The 12,374-nt window shown below is 40.3% G+C and overlaps 1 protein-coding gene across 5 annotated transcripts in view; it reads right to left on the reverse strand.

Annotated features, from left to right (window-relative positions):
- Nucleotides 1-12,368, reverse strand: part of WASHC2C (WASH complex subunit 2C) — a 30,724-nt gene extending 18,356 nt beyond the window's left edge. For 2 of the 5 annotated variants that reach the window (XM_010714460.2, XM_010714459.2), the window contains exons 1-15: nt 12,158-12,268; nt 11,892-12,056; nt 10,524-10,589; nt 9,731-9,904; nt 9,022-9,115; nt 8,566-8,624; nt 7,720-7,767; nt 6,711-6,815; nt 6,096-6,183; nt 4,855-4,923; nt 4,375-4,487; nt 3,632-3,701; nt 2,790-2,846; nt 2,040-2,201; nt 1,283-1,419 (exon numbers count right to left, since the gene is read on the reverse strand). In XM_010714460.2, coding sequence (XP_010712762.1) covers nt 1,283-1,419; nt 2,040-2,201; nt 2,790-2,846; nt 3,632-3,701; nt 4,375-4,487; nt 4,855-4,923; nt 6,096-6,183; nt 6,711-6,815; nt 7,720-7,767; nt 8,566-8,624; nt 9,022-9,115; nt 9,731-9,904; nt 10,524-10,589; nt 11,892-12,056; nt 12,158-12,268 — 1,518 coding nt within the window. Of the gene's footprint in view, nt 1-1,282; nt 1,420-2,039; nt 2,202-2,789; nt 2,847-3,631; nt 3,702-4,374; nt 4,488-4,854; nt 4,924-6,095; nt 6,184-6,710; nt 6,816-7,719; nt 7,768-8,565; nt 8,625-9,021; nt 9,116-9,730; nt 9,905-10,523; nt 10,590-11,891; nt 12,057-12,157; nt 12,269-12,336 lie in introns of those variants that run through there. The other 3 variants (XM_010714455.2, XM_010714456.2, XM_010714458.2) reach the window with 3 other exon arrangements.
- Between the last annotated feature and the right edge of the window lie 6 nt (nt 12,369-12,374).

Below are 12,374 nucleotides of genomic sequence, written 5' to 3' on the forward strand. Positions count from 1 at the left end.
TGCAGCCAGGGCTGTGCAAAGGTCCCCTCTCCCACCACCTTCCTTCTCAGCAGCAATATGTGCAGCAATGCATGCCAGGCCTCATTCTGAGTCAAAGGAAAATGACTTTTTTTTTTTTTTTTTTAAGTGAGGCTTAAAAGACTGTTTGTGCCAGCCATCATTTCCTTTATTAGCACAGCATGGCCCAGGCCTGCCACCAGCTATATTGCCATTAGTGTCAGAATGATTCCAGACCCAAACACTACCATCAGGAAGCCTAAATATCTTCACTTCCTGACAGAGCAAGAGTGGTGCTGCTGAATCAGTTCTCATCCTCTCTTCCAGGAAAAGAAAGTACTGGGAGATCTGAACAACGGTACTGGAGGTTCTCCCATTACCTCCCCTGCTTTTGCATTGCATCAGAAACAGGAGCTGGCTTTTGGCTTTGTGCTCAAGTGTTTTTTAAAAGGCAGTATGGATAGAGTCCTACAACAATTTGTATTATACATCCCCAGCACTGTATGCTTCTTAGTGTGGAGGGGAAAAGAGTTGCTGTAGCTCATTACGTTCATATACTGCTTAGACAGTCAGTATGTATACAATGAACACATACAGTCTGTGTTACAGAAACAAAGAGTGCTGCCACTTGCCCCAAGACGCTGCTCTGAAAAATAAAATTGAGTGTGCATTAGGAAAGTCTCACAGCTTTATGCATGTGTCCTCAGGACAGCATTTAAAGCTTTCGGTAACTTAAGAGTTTTCAGCTGAAAAGCTGCTTTTTGGATGCTCAAAATTTTGTATATGCTTAGGTAGAAATGTGACACCCACAATCCTATCCCAAAACATATACAAGTAATGGGTTACCACTTAAGTTCCTGTCAGAAGTTTGTGCAACAGTCTGTGCAGTACAGAACCATAACACCAAAGCTTCTTAATTCAGGCTGGCTTCTTTCCAGCAGTGAATTTCCTACATTTCTGTTGTTGTTGTTTGCTTGTTAACGTTTTGTTTGTTTAAACTAGCAAAGATTTCTCATTTTGCTCCTAATTCAGTTCTACTTTAAAAAGATTCTCTAATCATTTCCCATAAGCAAAAAGCCTTGAATAAACCCAAAGTTAGAGAAGCAAAAGACATTTAAGGGCTCCTGAAACTCTTAAGGAGTTCTGGTCATGAAAGACCCTATGAATCCAGTTCTGCCATAAAAATATGGCACTTCCATACTGTTTCACATGGAAAAATGATCTCAGACACAGTAATCTCTTTCTCCTAATTCCTTAGCCACACAACCTACTTATATTCCATTACCTTTTTTGCTATGGCTGTCTTCTTTTCACTCTCCACTTCTTTAGTTGTGCTAGCAGCCACAGGAGGAATGGCAGGTTTCTCTTTGAATAAGTCACCTTCATCATCATCATCATCAAATAGGTCAGCTGCAGATTTGACTCCATTAAGAGACAAAACAAAAAATGTAACGAGTAGAACAGAACAGCACAGACACCACTGAACAAGAGACAGCACAGTCAAAAATACTGTGCTCTCTTTTAAAAGAAACCAGTACCAGAGACTTTTAAGAGGAAAAAATGAGGCAAGCTCTTGAAGTGAAACAGAGCATGGGTGACAGACAATGTAACCAACAAGGATCCAGTTGGAGTCTCATTGAATGGCTATTTCTAAATCCCTCAACAAAGCATTCTACATTAGCTTGGCACACCTAAGGGCCAAGCGCCTGTCAATAGGTGGTGGTGAGCAGAGGCTCTCAAAGCTGCATGAGTTAAGTCTGTACTATTTTCCTGCTTTAAGTCTGAATACCGCCTTTGAAGTGGAAGTAACATCCTAAGAGATAAAGGTCATTGGAGAGCATGTCCAAATAAACCAGCCCTACCATTCTGAGGAAAAGAGTTGCTAATAGAATAAACATTAGAACAAACACAAGACCAAAACAAACAAAAATCCAACAAAAACCAAGTCAAAAATAAGTCTAGCAAAGCACTCAGTGATTTCTACAGTTTGAACTTCAATGATCTTTTACGTTTAACTCGCCACTGCACAGATAAGGAGGTACCTGGACCTGGAGTCTTTTTAGTTGTTCCCACAAAGAAGTCATCATCGTCATCATCAAAAAGATGAATTTTTTCAGGCTGCTTAGGAGCTTTTTCTGTACTCTGTGCTGTAGGTTTCTTGTCTTTTTCCACAATTACAGAGGAGCTGAAGACATCACTCCCTCCTGCAGGTCAGATAGGGGAAAATGGATCCATACAGTTACCATAGCCAGAGTTACTGAAAAGCTGCTGAAAAAAGTTACTGCTGTGAAAGTTGAACCAGATGCACAGTTTCCATCACAGCAGTACTTAAAGCATTCCTGCAATGTCTCATCAAAAGCACAAGCTTCTGCTAACCTAAGAAAATGTGATCAAAACTAAAAGATGAAAATGCATTTCCCTCTCAGAGTATGAGTCGGAGTTGTGATTGAGTGCACTACAGACATAAACAGTATATTAGCATTTAAAGTAATAAATATTCTTAGGAGTAAACTAAGAATAGTGTAAACTCTCCAAGTTGACAGCTGCTACCATTTACCTCCCATCATTGGCACCTACCTTCAGAACTCCTGCAGAACCCTGATTAAACATAAAGCATGCTGCAAGTTAGGCTTAGCACAGCAGAAGCGCCTGTGTTTGTCATTAAGCATGTAATCATCAAGCAGTGCAGTGCTGCTGAGCTTTCATAGCTTTCTTCTTTAAAAGCTCCTCAGTGCGCTTTAAAGAAAAGGACATTTTGTGCACGAAGCAATTTGCTATTGAATGAATCATACCTGGGAACAGAGACACTGCACCTGCAGGAACTTTCTTTAAGGATTTTGTAGAGATTGCTGAAATCACAGGAAGTACAATACAATTGGATGCACTCACTTTACACTATCAAAGCCTTTAGAACTCTACCATAGAAATAGGAACCTGAGAGGTGTTCTGAGCTCCATGCTTTGCTCAGCAGCCCAGAAGTCTTTAAGACGTTCTCTTTGAACTTCTGCCTTTTTGCAGAGGCATGTAAGAACATGTCTAGCTTACTGTAATCCGTTAAAACTTGCCAATGAATCTGAAGCTTACAAATACAGTTTGTATCAACACAGCGTTGTTTACAAGGGTTCACATTCACACATTTGAAACTACTTTGATACAGTACAACCAAAACAAAATGGCTCAGTCTCTAAACGCACATCTGAAAATTCAATAAGCACAATGTTTCAATAAAAACTGCTGCAGAATGAGTGCTCATCAGATTCCTCAAGAGTCCGGATATACAGCAAAAGTGAAGTGTAGATATTCAAACTGTGAGAAACAATCTTGACCCCAACAAAATCCACGAATGGATCCCACAAAGTACTCCTCAGCAACAGAAACCCAGTGTATGCAGTGAGTTCTGCCAACATCAGTAAGGATATTTGTCAGCTCCAGGAAGACAGGTGCGTGTAAGCAATCACAGTGAACATATACAATTCAAGGAAAATGTAACTGCTCTCTATTGAGATTGAGGAAAATAAGAGATTTGAAAACAATTGCTACGCCAGAATTCCTAGTGGGAAAAGTTATGTTCCTGCTGCTGGCTGTGATAAATTACAGCACAGACAGAAGTAGAAAGACAAAAACAGGTTCTTACCTGCACTGATAGGAACTTGTTCCTCTTGCTCTTTTGAATCTTCTCTTGGTGCTTCAGCAAAAAGATCACCCTGGTATTAGACAAAAATGCAAAGGAGTATAGGGTACAGTAGTGAATTTTATCTTTTGTAGGAAAAGACAGTTGCCAAATCTTTCATGTAGACTATCCAATCAATGTGTGTGCTGTTTCTTTAGTTATAACCAGGAACACTACACCCTGCAAAGGCAATGGCTTGGCTACTGTTCTGGACTTCTTCCAGAATCAACTGCATGATAAAAATCAGAAGAAATCTTTTTTTTTTTTTTTTTTTTTTTAAAAACAACTTTTCTGTCAAAGCCTTAAACCTCATTAATTTTTTAATAGAAATCTTCTTTCTTAAAATGAACAAAACAGCATAATATTTAGTTTATCTTCACAGATAAAAGTGAGGCACTGAGTACATAGCTGGAATCAAAACCTCTCTAATGTAGTGCCAGAACAACACTTGCATTACTACAAGCACTGTCACAGAAAAGTAGGCTCTGTGCCAAAGGCAACACAAGTACCTTACTCACACAGCTTTCTTTGTCCAACAGAAATATACACTGTCCCATTATATCTGAATGTTAACAAGAAACAAAATGTTGTTTCTTCTTTCTGCCTTCCAGAGTTGTTGGGAATTTGTGGGATTTTTTTGTTTTTGTTTTTGTTTTGCTCTAAAGGGACACACACATCTCCATCTGTCCTCTCTCTAGCATTCTCACCTCATCATCATCAAAGAGACCGGTGCCACCACTGAAGAGACCACCCTTAGAACCAAATGGCGTGAAATCTTCATCAGTCAGCTTAGGATGCTTGAAGATGTCATCTTCATCATCTAGAAAGCATGAGAGACAAGAGTATTGACTGAGTTTCAGGAAAGGGAATAAAGAAACAATCAAAACAAAAATTAGTTTGATTCCACCCTCTCTTTCTTATAAAGATGATATGTACAGAGAAGCTGCTGTGGATCTCTCAGGTTGTTTGTAGCTACTCCACAAGGTTACATTTAAGATGAAACTCTCACTGGACTGTTACTGGCCATCATTTGCACTCATACATAACCACCTAGACTTGTATACATACTCACCCCGAAGGACACTCACTGATATCCCGCCCAGTTTCTACAGCAATTACCATGTTTTCTTAAGCAGTATCTTACAATTCAACCAACGACTGAAGAAAAAGATAGGAGGAAATCTTACCATCTGATGGAACTTTAACTTCCTTCTTCTCTTTTGGAGTTTTCCTTGATTTGATTTCCGGTGACAGTGCTTTAAGAAGAAAAGTTCAAAGTGTAAATGAAATAATCCATCTTTACTTGTAACCTGTGCTTGACCTATGATAAAAAAAAAATCTCAAAAAGTAATTTAAACAAAATATATCAGCCCAGTAAAGCAATTCTCTATAGTACAAGCTCTAAAAATGGCACTTTAAATTACAATGGCAACATAGTTGTTCGTACTGCGACTAGTGGTAACTAGTATCACCTGATATATCAGAGAGAAACATATCATTACAGATAGTACAGATTCCACGCAGGGCACACAGAACCTTGGATGTCTCCAGCCATATATTATGCCTTGATGGAGTTACTTAAGACTAAATTTTACCCCTCTCTTTCTCATCGCTCAGCAAGGTTATTTCAATTAACAGAAGATTAGCCTGTAACTGAACAAATTAAGCTGTTAGGTTTTACATTCCAATATCCAAAATCCTAACTTGATAGTTCACATCAAGCAAGAACAAAATAAATGTAGTAACTCTGAGAGCAAGAAAGACAAATATAAAGCAAAAGCAAGCTCATAAGCACTCTAGAACTTAATTATGTTCAACTGCTGTTTTGCTGTAAGAATAACTACAGGAGAGTAGAAGTAAATGCAGTAATTATTTATTCTAATATATCAGTGAAAACAGCAGGACTGACAAGTTCCTCAAAACACAGCATATTTAAGCCAAATACAGCAGCATAAAAAAATAAACAAAACCATGTCCCATGAAAGCAAACTACTTCTTGAGGGCTTTTTTGAGCTCTAAAAAAGACCACAGCAACCAGTGCTCCCACATACTTGCCTTAAATAGGGGGAAGGATGTGTGGTCAAACACGTAGCTGTTTTACATACTGATGGAGAATTGGAGTTAAGAGAAAATATTTACAATAACACACCTAAGAAGTGCACCTAAGAAGTGATCTGTCTCATCTGAAAGCAACAAGTTTTCTCAGCAAATTCCAATTCATTCCTATAAGTTATGACCAAAATGTTTCTCAGAGCAGAAAACAGCTACAATACTGTTTTTAATTCCTCCTATTAGGCCTTCAACTAATACATGCTAAACAACAGATTTGTGTAATTGCAAATATTGTTACACAAATTCTCCTTTCCAACACCCTCGGCAGTTCTCCAGCATCTCACAATCATTCATCAAAACTTAAGAGTTAACTTACACGAATGCTCTTCCTCCTGTTTAACTGGTATTTCTCCTTTGATTCGGGCTGCAAGTTCATCCGCAAATGACGTTGGCCTTTTCTTTTTCTGAGGGGCAGGGACAAATAGCCATATATTTATTCTACTCAATCCCAATGCCAGTATGAAGTATTTGCAATTGTGCAATTATAAATACAGTATAGCACAGCCTCATTTATACAATTTCCTATTTAGTATTCAGTAGAAGCACTCGTAAGGATTTTAAGAAGGCAATTAAGAGATTGTGTGCATCAAAGAAAAGCCATTTGTAGTCCTTTATGGTTATAAAACTTTCAATGTCACCTGAATTAGGGAATATAAAAAACAAGAAGTATTTATCATACCCAAAGCCAAAGTACAACAATTTCTTAATGACATTTAAAGACAGTTTTGATTCCAGATTAGGGTGCAGGAGTCCCCTAATTTCAAGGGACGAAGCATGAACAATCACATTGAAAGATTCTACTCACAGGTCCTCTCTACCAGGTATACTCACTTCAGGTATCCAAAAGCTACCACTATAATCACAACCAAAGACAAAGTTTTCATGAAACAAGCCCAAAACCTATCCCCGTGGAGAGGCAGTAATCACTTACAGGTCTTGCAGTTTCCTCAAAGTCTCCATCCTCATCTTCTTCTTTTTCAGAGTCAAAGAGATCACAACCATCATAATCATCTTCATCACTCATCTGGGCTGTCCTCTGAGAAAAGAAACAAGACCCCGTTGTCCTCTCCTCAAGTTGGCATACAAAAGGCACAAGTACAAACTTCCACCTGCTTAGATAAAACATTCAGAGCAAACTTACTGAAAGGATGAAAACATTCAGCCAGTTTGGGGGTACTGAACAACTTTTGAGATGTAAGGAGAGAGTGCCTGTAGCTGCAAACAACTAGTTGTGTTCTCTAGTACACCCCTGGGCTGCATCACCAAATGCTAAGGCAGTGCTCACAAGGAGCAGGCTTTGAAAAACTGTTCTTCCGATCCTGAATTTTCTCAGACTGAGGGTCCCCAGCATAAGCCTCTTTTCCACTGACACCCTTAAACATGGGTAATATTCCTTTCCCTTGGCAAGGTAGCTACCTATTCCCAACAGTTGAAATTAGATTTGAATTTTTCAACCTAAGCATTTGTTTTCTCCTTTTCATTTGTTATCCAAATAATCATGCTCTTCAAATGTTTCACACTGTTCTCATCTTTGATTTCAGGTCATATTCAGATTGCATTGTTCCTTACTTCCTGTATCACAAATTCAGAATTGTAATTAGACACAGTAATCCCTCGGAAGCCAAGTTCTCATGGGGCTGATTCTTTCAGCTTCCAGTGCTCCAAAGTTATTCCTGAGAAAAACACACATCATGCAGTGCCACTGAACATACAATGTGCATCTAATGATGGCTGGCAAGCATGCTTTAAAGCCCAACAAAGGTTCATACATAGTACACACCATCTGGTCAGGACAGCCTACTCATAGAAAATTATACAAATCAGGCTTAACCAAGGCTTTCAATTGCTAATTATCTAGGGCTCTGATCTCCTCCTTTTTGCATTCTCACTGTGTCTCAAACAGAAAGTCTTTCAGGTTGTACCAGGGCATATAATTATACCATCTTTTGGTCATCCTCACTGGGGTTTCCAAATTCATCGTCTGATTCCTGGAACACAAGAGACCCAAACACAATTATCACACATTGCTTTGTTCAGTGGTTAAAGGAGTGGGCTCAGAAGCTCTGGACTTGCTTAAATCTGGATAATTCTCATCTTCTCACCCCAACCAGACCACATAATTGTTTGACTGCTACTGAACATCTTTCTGAAAAGGAGCTTACTCAAGTTTCATTAACTTAGCCAAGTAAATGAACTCCATCTGACAGTGCATTTGAGTAACTCAAAAGGCATTTAACTCTAATCGAGCAAAGATACCAAGAGTAAACACCTGAGGATAAAAGGAGTGCTTCCACAGCACAGCTACAAACCACAGATATTCCAGGTAGATAAAACATATCAGAAATTGACAGTCCAATGCATTGGATTCATGGGGCAAAGCCTGGAGGAGAATCACTGAAAACTGTTTGAACTTATTCCTGTTAGTTCACAACCCCTTCTTTGCCACAGTAACTTACAACAAATTCAATTCTTGAATTCTCACACAAGAATCGAGTTCTTTTGCTTCACAAAGTGAAATTAGACTGGATAAAACATTTCGCTTTGAAATATTCTACTATAGCATTAGTTAGAGCCAGTAACACATTGCTCTCCTGAAAGGCTGCAGAGAAAATTACTGCATAAGAACAGTAACAGAAAAGTACATTTACCACAACAGACCACAATAGGAAAGAGACACTGCAATGTTGTCTTGAGACTCCAAATGAAAAAGTGAGGCAGTTAATGGCCTACATCTAAATAAGGACTCATGAACACTTATGCAAAGCAGCTACTATTTCATTGCTTACCTCTTCATCCTTTTCTTCACTGTCAAGTACACTTCCACGATCACTATCAACTGATCCTTCTATTTTAGAAGAAAACAAAAGTTAAGATCAGATATGGCATCTGTAAGCAGAGCTTGTTGGTCACCAGACATAATTACTGCAACATTAAAAGCTTTGTGATGAGAACTAAAAATCAGATGGATAAGAATAATCTGAAAGAGCTTTGTAGGCTGCTGAAGTTCCAGCATTCTGTGTTTCAAATACACAGGGCAAGACTTACTGACAACTCACTCACGTATTGGAAAGGTGGTTGTGACAGCATGACTCAAGGTTTTCTGTAACTATTTTCAGTATGTATCCAAACAGGCAAAAACAACTATGCAGTATGACACAAGCTATTTGGTTAAACCAAAGACCAAAATTTCATATTAGGAACTATTTACTCCAAGAGAAATCAAAATTTATGCCAGCACATACCCTCACTAGTCAGATCTCCAAGGCCAACATCATCTTGTTCCATGAACTGCTGGGAGCCAATCAGGTAAGGTAAAGGTCTGTCAATATAGAGATCCTAGAAAGAGACAACATCAAGTCTTTCTGACAGCTAGGCACAGCTCTACATTGCTGATGAAGACAGGAGTCCTACAGCCCTTGTTATAACATGAGAAGGATACAAGCTTATTTCAAAAGAGTCTCAGAAACATCCTTCAAGTGGTGTTGGCCAGTTGCAATTCCTTCTTGGCACTATGAGAAACATGCACTATCACTATTTAATGGTCCCAATATGTTTTTTCTATGTGATATCTAACAAAAAAATATCCTTGCAAATTCTACCTCTAGGATTCTTAATTACTAGGACAGTAAAAACTGACTAAAAAACCATGACATTTAAAGGTTTCATTGCAGCCAGAACTCAGGTAGTGAACTTCCCAAGTTCACTCCCATTCAATTAAATCTCTTCATGGCCACCACTCATCAGTGCTAACCCAACTGCAAGACAAGCAGGCTAATAAAGAAATAGTTCAGCACAGAGCATTTCAGTTTTACATATAAATCACAAAATCTTCTTTTTAGGTAAATAAAAAGAATTTGATAACAACACAATATTACTGCTGACAGAAATGAAGAGCAAGTCCAATAAAAGAAGCACAAATCCAATCCTCTCAGCAAGAACAGGTCTCTGTACCTTTGGCTCAAGTATCAGTTCTACCCTCTCATTACTTTCTTCCTCTTCTGAGTCAGAGTTGCCTGCTTTGATGTCTAGCTGTTCAAATGCACTGTCCAGAACTTGCAACCCATAATTCACTGCTTCTTGTATTTTGGGGATTAGATCAGCTTCTTTCTGTTCCCGTGTCTTTTCCTTCAACAGGAAAAATATTGTCATTGTGTTTTACTCAAGACTCAACCTCACTGCAACACACATGCAAAAATCTGATTTCAAATTAGTATGGTGAAAGTTTTTCACTGTATGCAAGAAAAAGATCTTCATGAGCTTTGAGGGTTGGTTTTTGTTTTTGTTTTGTTTTTCCTTGACTTAATTCATCTTTTTCAACCCTATAAACAGACACATTTTAAACACCCACACTAACACAACACTTTCCTTTTTGTGCTCCTTCACAGGAACCTTTATATGATAACACACCAAGACTATAAGATATATATAGAAAGCTCTGAGTTTTTTCATTCCTGGTAATTGCAGTCACATTTTACTTCCATAATTCACTACATTTGAATCCAGAATCTTCGATTCCCTTCCTAGAAAAATACACATAGCTGTTGGAAAATAAACAACTTGTCTATCGCATTACAATATTGAAACTGGGGAGGGGAAGGCCCTAAAAGATTATCATATGTTGCAGGAGCTTTCAAAGTTACTGTTAACGTTATGTTTGAATGACATACACCATAAAGAGTAAAGACATCATGAAAAAAGTTAACAGTTTGATTTGTAAGCACCCATGTAAGATGAAGTTAGCTACCTGCTCTGCTTTCTCCCCAGCATCTGTTTTGGGTATAGATTCTTCCACTTCTTCATCATATACTCGCTAAAAAAGTCAAGGAAGATTAATTGAGATAAGAGCAACAAACTTCTGCAAGGCCTAAATCATGGGTATCATTAACAAAATAAAATTACAAATTAATTCATGAAAAACAAAAAAACAACCATAGATGATGCCAGGCATCTTCACAGCATCCTTTCATGTACTGCAGCTACTACGAAGGTCCTACCACTTAGCCTCTCGATCCAACTAAGGTGATTCAAGACCGCAGATGACACTGCAACAGCGGAAGGCAAGCTGAGCATTTAACCCCTTTTACAGACTAAGTTAATGTTAAAACAAAAAAAACACAACAAAAAAAACCCCAAAATAATTACAACACAGCACTGTTTTAACTCCCTATTATTAAGCTATTTTAGAAGCCTTCAAAAGTAAGCCCAATTTACTGATGGGCAGTTGGTTTCTGTATTCTAGCAGCTTTTCTCCTTCTTTCCTGTTTGCCATTACAGGGAAAGGTCACATCCCTCCCCAGCCCTCAGCATGTTCTGGTGATTGCTCTATCCAGCACTTTGAGCACTCTCTTGCAGGATCAGCTACTAGGAGACGCAGGGGAATAAAGAGCAACCTTTGAACCTGCAAACCTGAATCCAAATCTCTCAAAACATAGGTGGCTGTTATCCCCTCCTGAAAGAGACAGATGTCTCTTTCTGAAGTGAGACCTAGAAGCGATGACTGTTTTCTGTGCACTTATAGTTGAGCAAAACAATCTAAAGCATCCAAGATTTAATATGGTTGGTACAAAATCATAGTCATTTGAGTCAGAAGGGACCTTTAAAAGCCAACTGGTCCAACTCTGCTGCAATGAACAGGGACGCCTCCACCTCCACCAGGTGCTCAGAGCCTCACCCAGCCTGACTTTGGATGCCTATAGGGGTGGGGCACCCACCACTTTTTGGGCAGCCTGTGCCAGTGCCTCACCATCTTTACAGTAAAAAATATTTTCCTTTTAATCAATCTCTATCTCTCCTCTTTTAGTTTGAAACCATTTCCCCTCGACCTTTCACCACAGACCCTGCTAAAGAGTCTGCCCCCTTCTTTCTTACAGCCAGCCGAACAGCAAAGGTAGGCCAGAAGAGACATCGTAACACTGCAAATAAATACCAGTAACCCAGATTTGCATCACCTCGTCCTCTGGAGCATTACGGCCTGACACACGGCCTGAGCACAACGCTGATCAAGACAAAGTGCTTGGTAAAAGCTACGGCCGGGGGGAAGCCTACAAACCCGGCAGGCCGTTACAGCTCTGTGTGCCAGTTACAGCCGCGCTCCCGGTGCGCGCCGACTCACGTTCTCAATGAACTGCGTGTTGGACAGCATGAGGAAGTCGTTGAAGACATTGTGAAGGCGGCAGTCGGCGGCTTTCGTCTCACTGATCAGCCCGTCCACCTGCTTCTTGATCTCGTGGGTCCTGGAGATGGTTTGCTGGGAGAACTCTTGCAGGAAACGCAGGAGCTGCGTGGGACGGGAAACGGCGCTCAGGGCGGCTCTCGGGGCGGCTCCGCGCACCGCGGGCGCTCACGCAGCCGAGACCGCGCAGCGCAGCGTCCGCTCACCCCCGCGTCCGAGGCCAAGGACCAGCTCTGGCTGCCCTTACGGATCTCCTCCAGCGACCAGGGCCGCTCCCACACAGGCGCCGGCTCCGCCGCATCCTGCGCGCCGTTCATCTGCGGGAGAAGAGCGGTGAAGCGAGATAGCGACGGCCCTGCCCGACCCCGCCCGCCCACGCGCTCACCCTGACCGCGGGCCGCCCCGCGCCGCGCTCCCGGCAGT

The sequence above is a fragment of the Meleagris gallopavo genome, chromosome 8 (genome assembly GCF_000146605.3).
Source record: "Meleagris gallopavo isolate NT-WF06-2002-E0010 breed Aviagen turkey brand Nicholas breeding stock chromosome 8, Turkey_5.1, whole genome shotgun sequence".
In the NCBI taxonomy this organism is placed as follows: Eukaryota; Metazoa; Chordata; class Aves; order Galliformes; family Phasianidae; genus Meleagris; species Meleagris gallopavo.